Source organism: Pelodiscus sinensis, chromosome 18 (assembly GCF_052426305.1).
Source record: "Pelodiscus sinensis isolate ZL-2025 chromosome 18, ASM5242630v1, whole genome shotgun sequence".
NCBI lineage: Eukaryota > Metazoa > Chordata > Testudines > Trionychidae > Pelodiscus > Pelodiscus sinensis.
Genome location: NC_143069.1, coordinates 33,610,108 through 33,631,077, shown reverse-complemented (window position 1 = coordinate 33,631,077; position 20,970 = coordinate 33,610,108). Strand labels below are relative to the sequence as shown.

Genomic DNA, 20,970 nt, shown 5'->3' with positions numbered 1-20,970 from the left:
TCCTCCTGTCCCTCTCTCCATTCCTGTGTCCGTCTGTCCTTCTGCCCCATCTGTCTGTCCTTCTGCCCCATCTGTCTGTCCCCCTGTCCCTCTCTCCATTCCTGTGTCCGTCTGTCCTTCTGCCCCATCTGTCTGTCCCCCTGTCCCTCTCTCCATTCCTGTGTCCGTCTGTCCTTCTGCCCCATCTGTCTGTCCTCCTGTCCCTCTCTCCATTCCTGTGTCCGTCTGTCCTTCTGCCCCATCTGTCTGTCCTTCTGCCCCATCTGTCTGTCCCCCTGTCCCTCTCTCCATTCCTGTGTCTTTCTGTCCTTCTGCCCCATCTGTCTGTCCTCCTGTCCCTCTCTCCATTCCTGTGTCCGTCTGTCCTTCTGCCCCATCTGTCTGTCCCTCTGTCCCTCTCTCCATTCCTGTGTCCGTCTGTCCTTCTGCTCCATCTGTCTGTCCTCCCGTCCCTCTCTCCATTCCTGTGTCCGTCTGTCCTTCTGCTCCATCTGTCTGTCCCTCTGTCCCTCTCTCCATTCCTGTGTCCGTCTGTCCTTCTGCCCCCTCTGTCTGTCCCCCCGTCCCTCTCTCCATTCCTGTGTCCGTCTGTCCTTCTGCCCCATCTGTCTGTCCCCCCGTCCCTCTCTCCATTCCTGTGTCTGTCTGTCCTTCTGCCCCATCTGTCTGTCCCCCCATCCCTCTCTCCATTCCTGTGTCCGTCTGTCCTTCTGCCCCATCTGTCTGTCCCCCTGTCCCTCTCTCCATTCCTGTGTCTGTCTGTCCTTCTGCCCCATCTGTCTGTCCCCCTGTCCCTCTCTCCATTCCTGTGTCCGTCTGTCCTTCTGCCCCCTCTGTCTGTCCCCCCGTCCCTCTCTCCATTCCTGTGTCCGTCTGTCCTTCTGCCCCCTCTGTCTGTCCCCCCGTCCCTCTCTCCATTCCTGTGTCTGTCTGTCCTTCTGCCCCATCTGTCTGTCCCTCTGTCCCTCTCTCCATTCCTGTGTCTGTCTGTCCTTCTGCCCCATCTGTCTGTCCCCCTGTCCCTCTCTCCATTCCTGTGTCCGTCTGTCCTTCTGCCCCATCTGTCTGTCCCCCTGTCCCTCTCTCCATTCCTGTGTCTGTCTGTCCTTCTGCCCCATCTGTCTGTCCCCCATCCCTCTCTCCATTCCTGTGTCCGTCTGTCCTTCTGCCCCCTCTGTCTGTCCCCCCGTCCCTCTCTCCATTCCTGTGTCCGTCTGTCCTATCTGTCTGTCCCTCTGTCCCTCTCTCCATTGCTGTGTCCGTCTGTCCTTCTGCCCCATCTGTCTGTCCCCCCATCCCTCTCTCCATTCCTGTGTCCGTCTGTCCTTCTGCCCCATCTGTCTGTCCCCCTGTCCCTCTCTCCATTGCTGTGTCCGTCTGTCCTTCTGCCCCATCTGTCTGTCCCCCCATCCCTCTCTCCATTCCTGTGTCCGTCTGTCCTTCTGCCCCATCTGTCTGTCCCCCTGCCCCTCTCTCCATTCCTGTGTCCGTCTGTCCTTCTGCCCCCTCTGTCTGTCCCCCAACCCTGTGGCTGTCGGTCCCTCTGTGGGCCCCAAAGACTACAGCCCCCAGCAGGCCCCGCGCGGCCGGGCCGGACCATGCCGCCAGGGGGGGAGAGGGGTGCGCGGGCTCGGAGCCATGCGGATCCGGTCGGGGGGGCGGGCGCTCTACCCCCCCCCCCCCACGCCCGGGATGGTTCGGTCCCGCGCCCCCGTTCAGCGCGTGGTTCAGCCCGAGCCCGGCGGGTCCGTCAGCGGCGGGAGCGGCGCGAGGGGGAGAGAGAGAGAGAGAGAGAGAGAGAGGGGTGAGCGGGGGGCGGGGCCGGCGGGGGGGGTCCCCAAGGCTGGCAGAGAGGGCTGTGGGGGGAGGGGCAGGAGGCCCTTATGGGGGAGGGGTGCCCTGGGGGTGGGGGTGCCCTGGGGGGCAGTGGGGAGCAGTGGGGTGGGAGGGGTGGGGGTGCGCTGGGGGGGGTCAGTCTGGGTGGGGGTAGGCAGGGCGGGTGCGCTGGGGGGGCAGTGGGGACCAGTCTGAGTGGGGGTGGGGTGGGGGGGCAATGGGGACCAGTCTGAGTGGGGGTGGGGTGGGGGGCAATGGGGGCTGTTGTAGGAGGGGCGGGTAAGTTGGGGGTGCACTAGGGGAGGTCCTGGCTGCCCCCCCAAAATGTCTGACTCTCCTGACGCATCTAGCCCCTCACTCCCTGCCTCCTGCTTGTGTTGTGCATAATGGCTGGGACAGGGCTGGGGGCCAGGACTCCCGGGGTCTCTCCCCCGCTCTGGGAGGGGAGTGGGGGCTAGTGGGTAAGAGCCGAGGGGGAGGGGGGAGCCTGCAAGCCAGGACTCCTGCATGTCGGCTCTCCCATACACTGTGCAAAAACCTCCCCTGCTTTGTGCCTCAGTTTCCCCACTTCTGTGCTTGGGGAGACTTTCTCGCGGGGGGGGGGCTAGAGGGCTCCCTGGAGTTGCAGTCTGGGAAGCCCTTTCCCTGCCAATCTTTGATTGTTTCCGGCTTTTGGTTGGCCTGGTTTGGGGCTGATTGGAGCTAAGTGGGGTCATTCAGTTTTGCAAAGGACGATTTGTGTAGGCACGTCCGATCTCTCCATAAGCCCCCACCCCCCATGCTGGTTCCCCCTGGCTCCTCATGTCTCCTTGAGCTCCGAACTCAAACGCCTTAGCTAGTCGGGTTTGGGGCCCGAACCGAGGCCTTGGAGGAGGTTCTCTCCACGTAGAGGAGGTAGCACTGGTTGTGCGGGGCCCGCCAAGTCGATTATCAGCGCCCGCTCTGCCTTGTGCACGTGGTTGCGCTGTTCACGTCCCAGATGTGATGCTCTTGACAGTGGTGCACGGGAGATCCTGGGACGCTCTGGCCAATCTAGACAGTTTGATGAAAAAAAAACAAATTGGTTTCTTGCAGCCAACAAAAGAAGAAAGACAAACCTGAGCTGGGAAAGTCCACATTCAAAAACTTAGTTGAGAGGCAAAAAAATCCACCTGGGGAAAATCAGACTGAAACCTGGGTTAACGAGACCAAAACTACAGCCACTGCCGGGAAATCGCACCAGCAAAACTTAGATGAGGTTTGTGATTGTTTGGGGGATGGCAGGAGCTGGAGATCCCGACCCCGACCCCGACCCCAACCCAAGCCCTGTCAGGCCAGGTGCCGTCCAGACCCCAACCGAGATCAGAGCCCCCCCCTCCGTCATGCCAGGCGCTGCCCAGACCCCTAAATTATCTGAGCACATCTCCGTGTGCAGCCCTGCCCTGCCTCCTGGCGAGAACGAGGGGCCCTTTGAAGCCACGGAAAGGGGATACAGCGGGAGACGTGGGACAGCCACTGTGGGACTCACTGCTGCTGGCTGTCATTGACCCCAAGAACCCGGCCACTCCCCATAAACTCCCAGGGCAGCGCAGTGGCCAGATGGGCTAATCCAGGCCTAACTGGGGGGAAGTTTCCAGCCATGCCGTGTGTGAGACTGGGTGGGCTAACAGACCCTTCTTTAGTTAGGGGCCCTGGGCTGATGGATTGAATGGGATTCGTACCAGGTGGGGGGGGGGTCTCCCTCGAGTCCGCTGAAGATCCGGGGTTGTAATCCAGGCTGACGTGTCCTGGGCGTGGGAGAGCCTCTCCCCTCAGGGATTACACTCAAATCTAATGATTACTAGGGGGCAGATAACCCCCCAAGAGTCATTCTCCCTTTCCTGTGGAGCTGGCCAGGGCTGCACCCAGGGTAATAGGCTAGATGGGCCCTGCTGATCCTGCATGTGCACCTCTCCGGGTCCCGTTGTGCTACCCCAGAGTTTGAGGGCAGGAAGGGTCCCTAAGCCACCCGGCCGACCTCCTGGTTAGGCCCGAGCGGGTCTGGGGGCTCTTCTCTGCCCCCCTTGGCTGCGGTCCCCTCAGAACTTGGCACAGGGCTCCAGGATCAGTCCTGCCGGCGCTGTGGGGCGGGAAAGAGCCGGGCTGGTCCCCTCCAGCAGGGACACACTCATGCCTGGGCTCGGTCCTGCTCTGGCCATGCCCCCCTGCCACCTCCTTTCCATACCAGAGTCCCCGGGCGCTCCTCTGCCGTGGGCTTCTGGGGCCCCCCATTCCCGGGCCTCAGTCTCCCCCAGCACCGTTCTTTCCTCTCCTTTCTGCCAGGCAGGTGGTGCCCGCCTGTTGTTGTCTGAGGGGCAGGGCTGTGCTGGGGGGCTGCCCTGCCGGAGGGCACCAATTGTCTGACCCGTAGTGCCGAGCCACAGGGCGCTTCCCACAGGGGCCAGGAACGGCCCCAGGACGCTTCCCGTGGTGCAGCCAGGCAGGGCTGCGCCGGCGAGCTGAGCCAAAGGCCCTTGTGCGGCCTGCGGGGCTGGAGCAGTGAAATCCGCAGGCTGGGGGTCAGGGTGCCATGGAGATGAATTGAGCTGAGGGAGTCAGGGCCTGGCCTCCTGGCTTCTCTCCCTGACTGCGCTATAGATGCTGCACCCTCCTGCAAGCCCCTTCCTGTCTGTCTCACAGGCTGCCCGGGTCCCTGGGCCCAGGACCACTGACCTGCTCTGATGCGCTAGGCCTAAAAGCAGCCAGCAGCTGTTCCCACTGGGGCTCTGAGCCCCAGCCCCTGCCAGGACCCAGAGCCCCAGCAGGCCGGGGCTGCACTGCGCAGCACAGCGCCAGACCGAGCCACTGGAGCTGGGCTCTGGAGCCCACAGCCACAGCTTCCTCGGCGCGTACAGGGAGCGCTGGCTGGTGGGGAAGCAGCCCACTTGGAACAGGGCAAGGGCAGGTGGCGTGGCTGAGTGCATGTGGGCAGCTGCGGGCTGCGCCGCAGGGGAGTGGAGGCAGGCGAGGGCTCAGGGCGCGGGTGGGGTGTGCGGGCAGGCAAGGGCTCAGGGTGCGGGCGGGGAGTGCGGGCAGGCGAGGGCGCAGGGCGCGGGTGGGGAGTGCGGGCAGGCGAGGGCGCAGGGTGCGGGTGGGGAGTGCGGGCAGGCGAGGGTGCAGGGCGCGGGTGGGGAGTGCGGGCAGGCGAGGGCGCAGGGTGCGGGTGGGGAGTGCGGGCAGGGGAGGGCGCAGGACGCGGGTGGGGAGTGCGGGCAGGCGAGGGCGCAGGGCGCGGGTGGGGAGTGTGGGCAGGCGAGGGCGCAGGGTGCGGGTGGGGAGTACGGGCAGGCGAGGGCGCGGGTGGGGTGGGGAGTGTGGGCAGGCGAGGGTGGGGTGGGGTGTGCTGGCAGGCGAGGGCGCAGTGTGTGGGCGAGGAGTGCGGGCAGGCGAGGGCACGGGGTGCGGGTGGGGAGTGTGGGCAGGCGAGGCCCATATGTGGGGTGCATGGGCAGGGTCTGCAGGCAGGCGCACACGGGCAGGGATGTTCCTTCTCCCTCTCCCCTCAGCCCCCCCACCCCCTGCCCTTTCCTCTGGGCCCCCCACCAGCCCTTTCCCTCTCCCCCCAGCCATGCCCCACCCCCTGCCCTTTCCCCCTTCCCCCCCACCAGCCCCTGCCCTTTCCCAGCCCTGCCCCGCCCCGCCCCGCCTCCTTGTCTGGACACTATGGAGGCGGGGCTACTTTGCATTATTCATGAGGTGGGCGGGGCGCCCCACTGCGTCCCGCAGGCTCCCCTCCCATCCGGGCGCCAGGGGGCGTGTCCCGGGTCACGGGGCGGGCCGCCCTCCTCCGCCGGCCAATGGGCGCGCGGCGCCGGCCTGGCGCGGCGTGTCCGCCGGGGCGCCGGGCGGCCAATGGGCGGCGGCGGAGGGGGCGGGGCCGGGCGCGCGCCGCGGGCGGGGGGGGTTTTGTTCCGGGCCCGGCGGCCGCCATCTTGTGAGGAGCCGAGCGGAAGAAGCGAGCGGGGCCGGGCCGGGCCAGCCTCATTGGTAACCACCGCCCCCCCCCCCCGCTGTCACCACTAGGCCGCGCTGCCCGCCCCCCCCCCCCCGGTGTCAGCCCCGCCCCTCGGCCGGTTTCGGGAAGGGGGGCCCCCGCTCGCCCCCCCCCCGAGCCCGGCTCCGCTGGGTCTGCGCCCCCCCCCAGAGGCCGCCGCAGCTGGGAGGTGGCGCCTGCGTGTTCGCCCCCCCCGGCCAGCGCTGGGGCCGGTCTCCGCCGGGGGGGGCGAGGAGCCTGCGGGGTGACCCCCGGGGCGGGGGCGGGGCCCCGCGGGAGGCCCCGGGCAGCGGCGCCGGCCTGTCCCCGCCCCGGCGGCTCTTCCGCGGGCACGAGGGAGCGGCCCGGCCCCGGCTCAGCTCGCTGCTTCTCCAGCCCCGGGCGGGCCCCATCCGCTCACGCAGCCAGTGGAGAGCCGTGCCCGGCCCCGCGTGGGGGAGGCTGCCCGGGCGAGCGGGCTCTTGGGGCGGGCAGGGCGAGTTGCTCGGGCCAGGGGCTGTGGGGAGACGCTGGGTGACTCCGGGCCAATAGCGGTTAATGGAATCGGCGAGTAGCCGTGAAGCTGTATCGCTTCCTCACTGCTGTAGTCCCCGGGGCAGGTGTATCAGAGCCAGGCAGGAGCTGGTCCGCGGGGGGGGGGGCGGTTTAAAAACCAGCTCCCCTCGCGGACCGGCCGCCTGTCACCTTGTGCTGCTGCTTCTGAGAGAGAGGCAGCAGTGCCTGTCGGGTGGGGGGCGCTGAGCTCCCTCCGCCAGCCTGCCTGCCTGCCCAGCTTCTAATACGCTTTAAATGCAGAGCCACAGCAGAGGTGGGTCCTGGACCCGTTGAAAGCCAGGACTGAGCCAGGCTGCTGGCCAGCCTGCAACACCTGTACTGGCAGGGAGCGGGAAATACGTGTAGTCTGTTGCGTTCACCGATCTGCTTTTGCTTATGGGTTAATCGACTACACTCTTGCATCCCTACTCCGGGATTAAGGTGTCCCCCACCAGGGGTTATGCTGTCCCAACTAGACGGCTCTGACTTCCCTGGGCGATCAGGGACTGAGCAGCTGGGGTCGCTGTTGCGTGCTCGTCTGTCTCGCCGTGGGGCTCGTGGGATCTCTGGGGGGAGCTGGGGGTTGGTTATTTGAGCCCCCTAGAGTTTCTGTGTCCTGAGCTGGCTCGGCAGCACAGCTTGGATCCTTCAGCGTCGGCCGTCTGCTGGGGACTTGAGTCTGGTCTTCAGTGTTGAGTGAAATTCTCAACCGGGAGCCCCCTGAGAAACCTGCTGTGGGGGGTGTTGGGGTTCAGCCCCCTGCGGCGGTTAATTGCCAGGGGATCTGTCATTAGTAGGGCCGTTCCCTACCCAGCTGTCACTGCGGCAGGCAGAGAGCCGAATGGGAGCTCCCGGCATGACACGGCCGTTCTGGGACTCGTGAATAGGGGGCTTGTGAATAGGAGCAGAGGTGGATTTTCTCCCTGGTGCGACCGCTGCTGGGACCCTGCAGCTGCTTCCCTCCTGCACTTGGCTTCCGATGAGGCAGCTGCCTCTGGCCGACATGGGTAGGGATGGTATCCCTAGCCTCCCTTTGCCTGGAGATGGGTGACAGGGGAGGGATCACGTGAGGGTTCCCTGTTGTGTTCCCTCCCTGGGGAACCCGGCATTGGCCCGTGTTAGCAGACAGGACACTGGGCTGGACCTTTGGTCTGACCCAGTCTGGCCGTTCTGATGAGACGCGGCTCCTCCCAGAATCCCCCCAGCTCCGAGCAGACACCTGGCTCTGGCTCTCTTGAACCCAGATTCTCCTCCCGTCCCAAGCCCTTGTGCTGTGCTGCCGTGCCCAGCTGTGAGGCCGCAGCCCAGAAGTGGCTGCATCTTGGCTGGCTCTTTCCCGGCTGCCCTGGCCCGGAGGGGGCTGCATCTCCTCTCTGGGTCAGGGGCGCATCCTCTGGGATTGCTCAGGCTGGGGGCGAGCCACCTTTCCCTAACGGGCAGCGCTGCCGGGGGAAGCCCCTTCGTGGAGCGAAGGGATGGCGCCTGGGTGCCAGCCGAGGGGGCGGGAAGCGCCGCTCTCATCCCCGTGCAGCTGTCTGCCCACGCAGGGGGTGCTGCCAGACGGGCAGTGCAAGGCGCCATGGAGTGAGAGCACATGGCGTGATGCTTAGCCGGGGCGAGCTGGCTGGGAGCCAGGACGCCTGGGATCGCTCCCTGGCTCTGGGACAGGAGGGGGCAGTGTGGGGCCCCTCAGCCTTGGGGGAAGGGAGCCGGTTTGGGGTCCCCCCTCTGGAAGTGCTGAGTTCAGGGCCTGCCCAGGGCGGAGCTGGGTTCTGAAATGAGTCACTGTCCTAGCTGAGTCACTGCAGGCCGGCCTGGCCCCAGCACTGGCTCTGGAGGGAGGCTCCAGGAACTGCTGGGGACACTTGGGTAACAGCTGCTTGGAAATCCCCCGCAGTGCCGGGCCGTTCCGGGGAGAGCCCCTCCCTGCATCCCAGAGCCACTGGTGCCAAGGGCAGAGGCCTCCAGCGCCCCCCCCCCCCCCCCCGCCGGCTCCGCTCGGGTAGCCTGTAGCCACGTGGGTCCCCAGAGCTGGCTGTTGGGGGCTGTGGGCAGGGTCCTCACCTCCCTCTTGGCCTCCAGATGTCCAGCTCGCCGTTGTCCAAGAAGCGCCGCGTGTCTGGATCTGAGCCGAAGACGGGTTCGAACTGCTCCTCTGGCAACGCCGTTCCGAGTGACCCACGCCCAGCGCCCGCCAACGTGAGTCTGGGGGGCCCTCTGCCCACTTGTGCACTGAGGCGTGTGCCATGTGCACCACCAGGAGAACCGCACGCCCAGCTGCGGGTGTTCCCCTAATCAGCGGGGTGGCACTGGGGAATCCCTCTGGGGCACCTTGCTCCCCACCCTCTGCCCAGCGGTGCCCCCAGGTGACGTGCCGCCCAGCTGGGCTGGCTGTAAACCTTGCGGTTACTGGCCACCCAGTGGCTTTGGGGGCTTTGGAAGGGCCACAGCGACCTGCCATCCCTGACCTCTGACCTCTCTGCTCGCAGGGCATGGCTAAGAATGGGAGCGACGCCGACATTGATGAGGGCCTGTACTCCAGGCAGCTGTAAGTTCCAGCGCGGGGGCCCCCCAGGGGCCCTCTGCCCCCCCAGAGCTTGGTCAGAACAGAGGCTGTTTCTCCCTTTTCGGGAGGATGCTGGACTGCGGGTCACGTGTGGTGGGGCCCCAGCTCCGGGGCCTCTCGGTGTGGGCTGGCTGAGGCACCCGCCCCAGGCCCGGCCTGACCATCTGCTCCCCCCAGGTACGTGCTGGGCCACGAGGCCATGAAACGGATGCAAAACGCCAGCGTCCTGGTGTCGGGGCTGCGGGGGCTGGGCGTGGAGATCGCCAAGAACATCATCCTGGGCGGGGTCAAGTCTGTGACCCTGCACGACTCCGCACCCGCCCAGTGGGCAGACCTGGCCTCCCAGGTAGGCTCCCTGCTCGTGTATCCCGCCCTGCCCCTCTGCGTGTGGGTCCTGGCTGGGCCCCTCCTCCTCCACCGGCCTGCCCGTGTGGGTCCTGTCCCGCCCAGCCCCTCTGCGTGTGGGTCCCTGGCCCCTTCACTCCCACCGGGACTTCCCCTCTGTGTCCGTGTCTTGGCTTATGGTCCATCTAAGCTGCACAGCTAAAGTCCCGCGCAGGGGTCAGAGACCTCTCCCCCCCAAGCCCTGTAGGGGCCAGGGCTGCTGGTGGGGGTGCAGGGTGTTCCCGCTGGCCAGCCTCAGCAGGGAACAGCCCAGGTGAGCCAAGCCATAAGCCTCTGTCCCCCAACCCTGAGCACCCTCCTGCACCCCGAACCCTCAGCCCTCCCCCCACCTGAGATCCTGCACCCCAGCCCAGTGTCTGCACCCCTTCCAGCACTGCAAGCTCTCTGCCCAGTGCCCAGCCAGAGCCCTTGCCCCCCCCCCCCGCCCACTGGCCCTCCCAGCCCCACCCAGAACCTGCCCCCCCCCCAGTGGGAGCCCTCACACTCCTGCACCCCAACCCTCGGCCTGAGCCCCCTCGCACGCTCAGAGCCCCTTGGCCCCACCCCTGCCACATGGATTTTGCTGTCACCAATATGAGGGTGACATGTCGCACGTCTTTTGTGTGGCACGTGCCTTCCACGCTGGGGCACATCAGAAAACTCATTCCACTTGGTGTGGAAAGGGTTAGAGGGAACGCTGGTCCTGCCTCCCCTCCGCCCTGCCCCCCTCCTTCCAGACTCCCACACTCACCGCCCCTCCTGCTCCCTAGTTCTACCTGCGGGAAGACGACATGGGGAAGAACCGGGCCGAGGCCTCCCAGCCCCGCCTGGCTGAGCTCAACTCCTATGTGCCCGTGAGCATCCATACCGGGGCCCTCACCGAGGACTTCCTCAGCGCCTTCCAGGTACCCACAGGCCTGGGGCCTGCCCGCCCCGCAGAGAGCCGCATGCCTGGCTTCTCTCCCCAGCGCTGGCAGGGGAGTGGGGTCTAGCGGTTAGAGCAGGGGGGCTGGACGCCAGGATTCCTGGCTTCTCTCCCCAGCGCTGGCAGGGGAGTGGGGTCTAGCGGTTAGAGCAGGGGGGCTGGATGCCAGGATTCCTGGCTTCTCTTCGCAGCGCTGGCAGGGGAGTGGGGTCTAGTGGTTAGAGCAGGGGGGCTGGACACCAGAATGCTTGTCTTTCCTGCCAGCACTGGGTAGAGGAGTAGAGTCTAGTGGTTAGTGCCAGGGGGTGGGTGCCAGGACGCCTGGGTTTCATCCCCAGCTGTGTTGGGCTCCCGTCTCCATGTCAATACAGGTGGCTGGAGACCCCAGAGCTTCGGGAGGCTCTTTGGGGAGGGGATTCAAGCTGTGGGGCTCTGTGTGGGGAGCACAGAACAGGCAGGAGAGGCACAGGCTGGCCATTGGTGGGTGTGTGTGGGGCAGGGGTGCTGGTTGGAGCTGGGAGAGTGGATTTCTGGGGAGTGGTAGGGCTGATGCTGAGGGGCTCTGTGCTGGGGGAGGGGCAGTCCCAGGTGGTGGGGGGGCATGTGCTGACACTGATGGGTCTGGGGGCGGGCACAAGCTGACTGACAGCCTTGGTGTCCCGGTAGGGGGGCTCTGGGGGCGGGCACAAGCTGACTGACAGCCTTGGTGTCCCAGTGGGGGGGAAGGGGGGCTCTGGGGGCGGGCACAAGCTGACTGACGGCCTTGGTGCCCCGGCAGGTCGTGGTTCTCACCAGTTCGCCCCTGGAGGAGCAGCTGCGGGTCGGGGAGCTCTGCCATGCCAGAGGCATCAAGCTGGTGGTGGCTGACACCAGGGGGCTGTTCGGGTGAGTGCTCGGGAGCGGGCGCTGGGGGGCAGGGCCCCGGACAACGCTGCCTGGGGAGGGGGAGGAGGCTGGAGCCCTGGGCTGGAGGGGACTGGGGCTGTTGGGGTGGGGCCGGGTCCCTCACGTTCCCCTCCACCCACAGCCAGCTCTTCTGTGACTTCGGGGACGAGATGGTCGTGACAGACCCCAACGGGGAGCAGCCGCTCAGCGCCATGGTCTCCATGGTCACCAAGGTGAGGCCAGCGTGGACACCTGGGTACTCCCCTGGCTTTGGGAGGGGAGTAGGGTCTGGTGGTTAGAGCGGGGGAGGGCGCCGGGACGCCTGCGTTCTCCCCCGTTTCTGGGAGGGTGGTGGTGTCTAGTGGTTAGAGAAGGGGGCAGGGCACCTGGGTTCCCCCCCATGCTCTGGGAGGGTGGTGGTGTCTAGTGGTTAGAGAAGGGGGCAGGGCACCTGGGTTCCCCCCATGCTCTGGGAGGGTGGTGGTGTCTAGTGGTTAGAGCAGAGGGCAGGGCACCTGGGTTCCGCCCCATGCTCTGGGAGGGTGGTGGTGTCTAGTGGTTAGAGAAGGGGGCAGGGCGGCTGGGTTCTTCCCTCCCCCCCCATGCTCTGGGAGGGTGGTGGTATCTACTGGTTAGAGCAGAGGGCAGGGCGGCTGGGTTTCCCCCTTTAGGCTCTGGGGTGGTGGTAGTGTCCAGTGGCTAGAGCAGAGGGCAGGGCGGCTGGGTTTCCCCCTTCAGGCTCTGGGAGGGTGGTAGTGTCCAGTGGTTAGAGCAGAGGGCAGGGCAGTTGGGTCCCCCCCCCATGCTCTGGGATGGTGGTGGGGTCTAGTGATTAGAGCAAGGGGCTGGGTTTGATCTGTCTGTGCGTCGGCAGGGCTGCCCGGGGGAAGTGACGTGCTTGGACGAGGCGCGGCACGGCTTTGAGAGCGGGGACTTCGTCTCCTTCACCGAGGTGGAGGGCATGGAGGAGCTCAACCGCTGCCCCCCCATGGAGATCCAAGTGCTGGGTGAGGTGCTAGGTGCCCTGGGGGCTGGAGCCGGGGGCACCGTGGGCCTGAGGGGGGCACCATGGGGCAGGGAGCTCTGCCAGGGCTGCTGTCCCTGGTCCATGCACCCCACCACGCTGAGCCCCACCCTTCCCCACAGGGCCGTACACCTTCAGCATTGGCGACACCAGCAGCTTCTCCGAGTACGTGCGTGGGGGCATCGTCTCCCAGGTCAAGATGCCCAAGAAGATCAGCTTTGTGAGTGGCGGGAATGCGCACCCGGGCTGGGGGGGCTACGGGCAGGCTTGGGTGCTGGCTTTTCCCGCAGCGGGAGGAAGGGGCAGGGTGCCCTGATCGCTGGGTGCTGCCGAACCTGGGTCGGTGTCGTCAGTAGGGTTCAGAGTGAACGGCTTTGGGTGTCCGGGGGCAGTTGTGAACGGAGCTGGGCTTTGTGGAGGGTCAGGCTGGGGGACGATCCTGCTGGCTGCCCCTCACTCCTGCCCTCCCCACAGAAACCCCTGAGCGTGGCGCTGGCCCAGCCTGACTTCGTGGTGACCGACTTTGGGAAATTCGAGCGCCCGGCCCAGCTGCACTTGGCCTTCCAGGCCCTGCACGACTTCGAGCGCCGGCACCACCGCCTGCCCCGGCCCCGCAGCGAGGTAGGGCTGGGGGGACTGTGGAGCGGGAGGGGAGCTGACCTCTGCTTGCTCAGTGTCTATTGTCCCCCCCCCCCCCCATCCCGCACCCCCAGTTGTGGTCTGTCCCTGCCCCCTGGGGCATTGTGTATCCTGCCCCCAGCTGTGTCATTCCTGGCCTGTCTGTGTTGCATGTGTGCCCTGTGGGGTGCTGTGAGACCTCCCACTATGGGCTGGCACCTGCAGGGCTCAGGAGAGGTGTCAATGTATTGGTGGTGCACACGCCAACATGCCTCCGTGCACAGAACACACTTATTCCACACGTGGCTAGAAAAGATTCACGGGAACATTGGTGGCAACCCTGCCCCATGGTGCACTGTGATCGGCCCCACCGGCTGTGTCCCTTCCCCACCCCGGGGGCGCTGTGTGACCCCTGTCCCCCGCAGGTGGACGCAGCCGAGGTGCTGGCGCTGACCCGGGCGCTGAATGAGCGTGCCGCGCCGGCGCTCAAGCAGGAGGAGCTGAGCGAGGGGCTGATCAAGGAGCTGGCGTACCAGGCTGCTGGGGACTTGGCGCCCATCAACGCCTTCATCGGGGGGCTGGCCGCCCAGGAGGTCATGAAGGTAGCGCCAGGAGGCCTGGGTCCCGGCCCCAGGGTGGCGAGGGGGGTGAGATCCGCACTCCTGGGAGTGGGGCTGAAATGCTCTGGGGCTCCCAAGCTGTGGGGGGTGCGGCCGAGTGGTACCCCTGGGGACTGGGCCCTCTGGGGCCCAGGGAGCCACCTCTGGGTGGCCGGAGCGTGGGCGAGGCTGGCCGGGAGGGACCTGCCCTGACACCGCCCCTCTGTACCAGGCCTGCTCTGGGAAGTTCATGCCCATCACGCAGTGGCTCTACTTCGACGCGCTGGAGTGTCTGCCTGAGGACAGCAAGGAGGCGCTGACCGAGGAGGCGTGCCGCCCCGTGAGTGGCTGGGGGCCAGGCGGGGAGCAGCGGGCGGAGGTGGGGGGCACTGGCTGAGCGGGGGATGGGGGAGCGGGGGGGGATTGGGAGCACTGACCGAGTGAGGGGAGCGTGGGGGGGGGGGAGCCCCGGCCGAGCGGGGGTGACTTTCTCTCCCTGTCTCCAGAGGAACAGCCGTTACGACGGGCAGATCGCCGTGTTTGGGGCCGACCTCCAGGCCAAGCTGGGGCGGCAGAAGTATTTCCTGGTGAGTGTGACGGAGTCCAGACTGCGGGGCCCCGCGGCGAGCCCCACGGCGAGCCCCACGCAGACCCCGCAGCCTGGCCCTGAGGGGAGCCGCCCGGCTTTGGGATGTAAAATCCCGTGTTGTGGGCGAACTGGCTTGACAGGCTGTTCCAGCCCCGCTGGTTACCCCTTCACGTGCCTAGTCCGGGCCCCGGTGCGGCGCTGGACAGCATCCCGCGTTCTCAGGCCCCCGTCTGGCTGTGGGGTCGAGGGGCTGGGCAGCTTAGCATGATCCGGGCTCCTTTGAGGCTGATACGCTGGGGGAAACCAGAGCCGTGAGCTGCAGGCTGCTGAGCTTGGGCTCCTGGAACTGTCCCCAGGGCTGCCCCCTCACCCTGTGTCTCCCCTGCCCAGGTGGGCGCCGGCGCCATCGGCTGCGAGCTGCTGAAGAACTTCGCCATGCTGGGGCTGGCCTGCGGGGATGGTGGGGAGGTGACGGTGACCGACATGGACACCATCGAGAAATCCAACCTCAACCGCCAGTTCCTCTTCCGGCCCTGGGACGTCACGGTGCGAGGGGAAGGGAGCTGGGGGGCGGGGTCTGTGGGCCCTGGGACGTCACGGTGCGAGGGGAAGGGAGCTGGGGGGCGGGGTCTGTGGGCCCTGGGATGTCATGGGGTGCTGGGAGGGGAGTTGGGGGGTGGGGGGCCTGGGTTCTCTACCTGGCTCGGAGTGGGGTGGGGTCTCGCCAGTTGGAGCAGGAGGGGCTGGGAGCCAGGACGCCTCTCCGGCTAAACGGGGTTCCCTTGTCCCCCAGAAAATGAAGTCTGACACAGCGGCAGCCGCCGTGCGTCAGATGAACCCCAGTATCCACATCACGAGCCACCAGGACCGTGTGGGGCCTGACACGGAGCGGGTTTACGACGACGACTTCTTCGAGGGCCTGGACGGTGTGGCCAATGCTCTGGACAACGTGGATGCCAGTGAGTGATGCGTGGGTGGGGCCTTCCCCAGGCCCCCGCAGCCCCACACAAGCCCTTCCTGTGCTGCGTTACATGTGGCTGTTCCCAAGGGGCTCTGCCCCAGAGGTAGCTGCTTCTCAGTACCGGGCAAGTTGTCTCAACCCCCCACTGCTGTGCTCCTGAGGTCCCCTGCTCCCTCCTGCTGGTGCTAACTCCATGTGCCCGTCTGCCAGGGATGTACATGGATCGCCGGTGCGTCTATTACCGCAAACCGCTGCTGGAGTCAGGGACGCTGGGCACCAAGGGCAACGTCCAGGTGGTGATCCCCTTCCTGACGGAGTCCTACAGCTCCAGCCAGGACCCGCCCGAGAAATCCATCCCCATCTGCACCCTCAAGAACTTCCCCAACGCCATCGAGCACACGCTGCAGGTGAGCACCCGGGGTCCTGCCCGGGGCCTCTGGGAGCCAGGACGCCTGGGCGCCCCGCCCCGCCCGGCTCGGGGTCTGGCCGGCACGCCTGGGCGCCCCGCCCCGCCCGGCTCGGGGTCTGGCCGGCACGCCTGGGCGCCCCGCCCGGCTCGGGGAGGGCGGGGAGTCGGTTGCTAAGAGCAGGCAGGGCTGGGAGTCCGGGCTCCGGTCACTGGCGTGGGCGCTGGTGTCGAGGGCCTCTGACTTCCCAGGGCGCTGCCCTTGGCCCCCTGCCCCGGTGACTCTGCTCTGTCCCACAGTGGGCCCGGGACGAGTTCGAAGGCCTCTTCAAGCAGCCGGCCGAGAGCGTCAATCAATACATCTCGTGAGTAGTGGGGGAAGGGACGTGCCGCTGGGGGCGGGAGGGTCCAGGGGATGCCCCCTCTGAGCCGTGTCCCCCCACCCCCAGAGACCCCAAGTTCATGGAGCGCACGCTCAAGCTGCCGGGCACCCAGCCCCTGGAGGTGCTCGAGGCCGTCAACAAGAGCCTGGTGAGCGAGCGGCCCCGGAGCTGGGCGGACTGCGTGGGCTGGGCCTGCCGCCATTGGCACTGCCAGTACAGCAACAACATCCGTCAGCTGCTGCACAACTTCCCGCCCAACCAGGTGAGCACCCGCCCCCCCCCCCCCCCCCGCCCGCGAGCCAGCAGCCGCCCGGCCCGCGCTCTGACCCCCGCCCCCGGTGTCTTGCAGAAGACCAACTCCGGCACCCTGTTCTGGTCGGGGCCCAAGAGGTGCCCCCACCCGCTCACCTTCGACGAGAGCAACGTGAGTACGGGGACGTCGCTAGGCGCCGGGGTAACGCCATGCAGATCACTAGGTTAGGAGTCGGGGTTTGCAGCCCCTGTGTCCCCGCAGCCCCCACGGGCTTTCAGAGCGGGGGTGCCAATGGGAGGGGTCCGGGCTAATGCTCAGCCACCCACAGCCCCTGGATGGGGGGGGGAGGGGCAGCCATCATTAGGGATCAGAGTTAACACGCCTCTTCTCCTCCCCCCCCAGCCCCTGCACATGGATTACATTGTGGCGGCAGCGAGTCTCTTCGCCCAGACCTACGGCATCGCAAGCACACAGGATGTGGGCGCTGTGGCCGAGCTGCTGCACCAGGTGCAGGTGCCCGAATTCACGCCCAAGTCCGGGGTGCGGATCCACATCTCCGACCAGGAGCTGCAGAATGCCAACGCCTCCGTCGGTAGGGCCTGCGGGCTGGGCCGGGCGGGGGGGTCGTTTGCTGGCTCCCGGCACAGAGTCCAGGGCCCCTTGTGGCCGGGGTGTCCTTGCCGGGCACTCATGGGCTGTGCTCTACCCCTAGATGACAGCCGGCTGGAGGAGCTGAAATCCAGCCTGCCCAGCCCCGAGGGCCTGCAGAGCTTCCGCATGTACCCCATCGACTTCGAGAAGGTGAGCTGAGGGGGGTGGCGGGCTGAGCCCGGGTGGGAGTGCTGGCCTGAGCCTGGGGGGAGCCTGCTGCAGACAGGGCCCTTGGGAGCAAGTGCCAGGTGAGCACTCGCATCCCCACCATTGGGTTTGGGTCCCTGGGGCGTTCGCCTGCCTGCTCCACAGAGGTGGCTGCATCTCTGTGCCAGGCAATCCTCCCCCTCCCCCATGATGTTCTGTGCGGCTGTTCCCCAGCTGCCCTGCCCCAGAGGTGGCCGCATCTCTCTCTGACCCTCTCTCTGGTTCAGGACGACGACACTAATTTCCACATGGATTTCATCGTGGCGGCCTCGAACCTGCGTGCTGAGAACTACGACATTCCGCCTGCCGACCGGCACAAGGTGAGCAGCGGCCGCGGCGGGAGGGAAGGGGGGTTGGGGTGGCAGGCGAGGGGGAGTGGGGCTCTGTCATGCTGATGTCACTCCCCTCCCCAGAGCAAGCTGATTGCTGGGAAGATTATTCCGGCCATTGCCACGACGACGGCGGCCGTGGTGGGGCTGGTGTGTCTGGAGCTGTACAAGGTGGTGCAGGGTCACAAGCGGCTGGAGTCCTACAAGAACGGCTTCCTCAACCTGGCGCTGCCCTTCTTCGGCTTCTCCGAGCCCATCGCCTGCCCCCGCAACAAGGTGGGTGCCGCCGTGTGCACCCTGGGCCCCTGCCCGTCCCTTGTGTCCCCGCCCAGGCCCCTGCCCGGTTCCTCTGCCCCCTGCAGCAAGGAGGGTCTGGGAGCTCCCGCTACACCCCCATATTCCCAGCCTGCCTCCTGCCCTGAGAGAACGGCCCTGGGGGAGCTCCCCTCTGTACCCTTGGCTGCCTTGATGCCCCGTGGCCATGGGCAGGGTTCTGTGGGGAGGATTCCACGGTCAGGCACCTCCCTGTGCCCCCGTACCCACCCCCCCATGCAATGAGAAGTGGATTTGGTAGGGGCTGAGGGGGCTGGGTTTGGGGTCCCCTCGTATCTAATCCACCCTCCCCTCCCCCAGTACTACGACATCGAGTGGACGCTGTGGGACCGGTTCGAGGTGCAGGGGGTGCAGCCCAGTGGGGAGGAGATGACGCTGCGCCAGTTCCTGGCCTACTTCAAGGTGACCTGGGGGAAGGGGGGTGCAGTCCGATGTTCCCAGCTGGGGAGCGTCACGCTAAGGGGGCGGGGCAGCTCAGGGTGTCTGACCCTCTTGCAGCGTGAGCGCCGACTGGGGATCCCCATGCCGGCAAAGGGGGGAGATGGGAGTGTCCGGATGCTGACCCCCCGCCCCCTCACTCTGTCCCCCTGCAGACAGAGCACCGGCTGGAGATCACCATGCTGTCGCAGGGCGTCTCCATGCTCTACTCCTTCTTCATGCCGCCTGCTAAGCTGCGCGAGCGCCACGACCAGCCGTACGTACCCGGGGTGCTCGGGGGGAGGGGCTGTCCCCTCTCAGTTGCCCAGGGGACTGATGGGGGCTGGGGTTTCTTGGATCCGGGGCTGTCCCTGGTGGGGGTGGGGGTCCCCTCGTGGGGACTCCCACCCTTGCCCTGATGCCATCTTGCCCCCCCAGGATGACGGAAATCGTGACCAAGGTGTCGAAGAAGAAGATCGGGCGTCATGTCAAGGCCCTGGTCTTCGAACTCTGCTGTAACGACGACAGCGAGTGCGACATCGAGGTGCCCTACGTCCGATACACCATCCGCTAGGGGTGGGGCCTCCCCACGCCCCGCCCCCGAGCTCGTGGGGCGGGGTCTCCCACGCCCCGCCCACCGGTTACAGTGATGGAAAACATGGACTAAGGGGGATTCCCCCATAGGACTGGTCTGAGGTGCAGGGTGGGGGGCCTGTGGGTCCCCCCTGCTGGGAGACCCTCCCCTGTGTCCCGTTCATGTCGTGGAGGCGCTTTAACCCCGCCCCCTTACTGTTAGTCGTGTTGTCTTGACTCCGCCCCCACACTCCCTCCCCCCTCCCCCGCGCACACTCACTTGCTCACCGATGGGGGATGGGGCATCTCTTGCCCTGCAGCGCTGGTTCTGTATTTGGGGGTGTGGGATGCGGGGGTGGGGGTAACCTACCCCCTGCTGCTGGGGCCAGCGTCCGTCTGTCCATCTGCTGCTTGCCTGGCTGGCGGCAGGGGGGGGTTAGTGCAGAAACGGTGCGAGGACTTACTGAATAAATAGACGTTTGCAAAAGCTGCCGGCGTCCCCCAGGCCTGGTCTTTGGTGGGATATGCTGGGGATGGGGGGGGTTCCTGGGGGGATCCCTGCCCTATTGTGTTCTGTGGCCTCCCCCTGCTCCAGCCCAGTGCTGCCCCAGCAGCTAGCCCCATGGAAGGGGGCACCGGTGAGAGCGCTCCTTAGCTTGCTTTTCCTCCTCCCGAAGGGCCATCCCCCGTGTTCCATCAAACCCACATTGGTTTTATGTGGAGCAGCCCCTTTTCTCAAGGCCCTGATGCTGGCTGTCTGGATGGAATCCTGGCTTCCCCCCCTAACCACTCAATCCCACTCCCTTCCTAGAACCAGGGCCTGATCACGTGCCCTGGGCCTAGCTCTCCCACTCCCCCATGCCTCCTCCGCTTGGAAGCTTTCCCTGATCTGTGGGCTCACTGCCTGGTAGCCCCCAGCTCTGTTTGTATCCAGGTGTGGGACATGGGGGAACCACTGGGCACTGGGGGTTCCCCTGTCCAGCCCAGCCTGCGCTGGGCTCTCCTGCAACAGCGTGCGATTCCATCAGTTCCACATGGGGATGCTAACCCCTTGGTTCCGACTCCACGCTGCTAGAGGGGGGTGGTGATGTGAGTGCACAGCAGGCTTCCTGTGCCTCTGTCCTGCCCTCTGCCAATGTCCTTGCAGCAGCTGCTGCTGGTGCCAGGAGTCAGGGGCCAGGGAGTTCCCAGCTCTCAGCAGCTGGTTCTAGGGCCTTGCTAAGCTCACCCGGGCCCCTGGGAACCTGCAGCTGTGCCAGTTGGATGGACCCAGTTGGTGTGGAGGGGGCAGTGCGCTTGGGTTTCTGGGTCCTATCCCATCTGCAGCGTTGGATCCGGGGCTGCTGGAGGTGGCTAATGCTGCTGGTTTTCTGGGGAGGATGTGACCCTCATTCACACACAGAAGCCAAGCCGGGGCCTTACGCACTGCCTCCTGCCTCAACCCCAGTGCCTCTTGTCCCAGCAGCATGGCTGGTGGGGCAGCTTTCCAAGCACAGTGGAGTGGGTGCCCTACCCCTGCGTTCCACCAGGCTCTGACCCAGTTGGCCCAGACCAAGGCGAAAAGCTGGATGGGGCCTTGATTTACTTTCTGCCTGACTGTCTGCTCTCCTCCCCCTGCTGAGCAGTTGCCCCAGTCCCTCAGCACCCGGCCTGGCTGCTTCATCGCCCCTGGCAGGGACTTGGAACCGGGCCTCGGGCCGGCCTGTGGGTTGGAGACCCTTCCCCGCACGCACCACTGCCCCCGCCAGGTTACTCTACCCCCGTGGTCTCCAGCCTTTGTAAGCACGAGATCACTTTTTGAATTTAAGTGCAATCCAAGACCTACCTCAGCCCCAAGTATCCCTGCCCCACCTCCTTTGTCCTCCTTCTGAGTCCCCAGCCCATCCTCCCTCACTTTCACCAGGTTGGGGTGCAGGCTCTGGTCTTGGATTAAGGTATTTGGAGTGAGAGGGGCTCTGAGCTGAGCCTGGGCCAGGCTGGTGGGATGCTGGAGGGGGTTCTAGGTGCAGACTCTGGAGGGGGTTTGGATGCAGGGTGCTCGGGGCTAGGGCAGGGGTTTGGGGTACTAGAGTGGGTTCATGACGGGTAGGGTCTTGGGATGTGGGCACCAGCTGGGCCCTTCTACCTCAGGTGGCTCCTGGGTCGTGGGGCTAAGGCCGGCTCACCCCTGCCCTTGCCCTGCACTGCTCCTAAAAGCAGCCAACAAACTCCATCCCAAGTCCTGTTGTGCCCCCTCTCTGTTCTGTGGAGATAGGATACAGAGTGGGAGAGGCCATCTTGACATGAGCACCCCTGCCCTGCCCAGAAAGCAGGGGCCTACTGAGGGGGGAGCTCCAGGGCAAAGGGTAGGAGATGCAGGGGGGGAAGGACCATCTGAAGGGTGGGTCCTTGACAGCCTCTTGGCCATGACAGCCGGGATCAGCTGGCAGAGGCGCCAAGATCTGGTAGATCCCGATCGACGGGGTGGTGACCCCTGCACTGCAGC

The 20,970-nt window shown here is 66.2% G+C and overlaps 1 protein-coding gene across 4 annotated transcripts; it reads left to right on the top strand.

Annotated features, from left to right (window-relative positions):
• The first annotated feature begins 1,697 nt into the window (after nt 1-1,697).
• On the top strand, nt 1,698-18,976 carry UBA1 (ubiquitin like modifier activating enzyme 1). 4 transcript variants are annotated; one of them, XM_089770180.1, is made up of 27 exons: nt 1,786-1,804; nt 2,911-3,073; nt 8,465-8,581; nt 8,872-8,930; nt 9,126-9,294; nt 10,103-10,237; nt 11,036-11,142; nt 11,285-11,375; nt 12,017-12,149; nt 12,289-12,386; nt 12,641-12,787; nt 13,210-13,386; nt 13,616-13,723; nt 13,890-13,970; nt 14,363-14,518; nt 14,766-14,931; nt 15,144-15,340; nt 15,640-15,704; nt 15,789-15,984; nt 16,072-16,146; nt 16,378-16,567; nt 16,688-16,776; nt 17,061-17,153; nt 17,247-17,438; nt 17,796-17,897; nt 18,089-18,189; nt 18,351-18,976. In XM_089770180.1, the coding sequence occupies exons 3-27, from the start codon at nt 8,465-8,467 to the stop codon at nt 18,484-18,486; spliced, it is 3,180 nt and encodes a 1,059-aa protein (XP_089626306.1). In that variant the 5' UTR covers nt 1,786-1,804; nt 2,911-3,073; the 3' UTR covers nt 18,487-18,976. The 4 variants fall into 4 exon arrangements, with proteins under 4 accessions (XP_075770991.2, XP_089626306.1, XP_075770990.2 ...); XM_075914876.2 differs by lacking the exon at nt 2,911-3,073 and having other exon boundaries at nt 1,698-1,804; XM_075914875.2 differs by lacking the exons at nt 1,786-1,804; nt 2,911-3,073 and adding an exon at nt 5,695-5,841.
• The last annotated feature ends 1,994 nt before the right edge of the window (nt 18,977-20,970 follow it).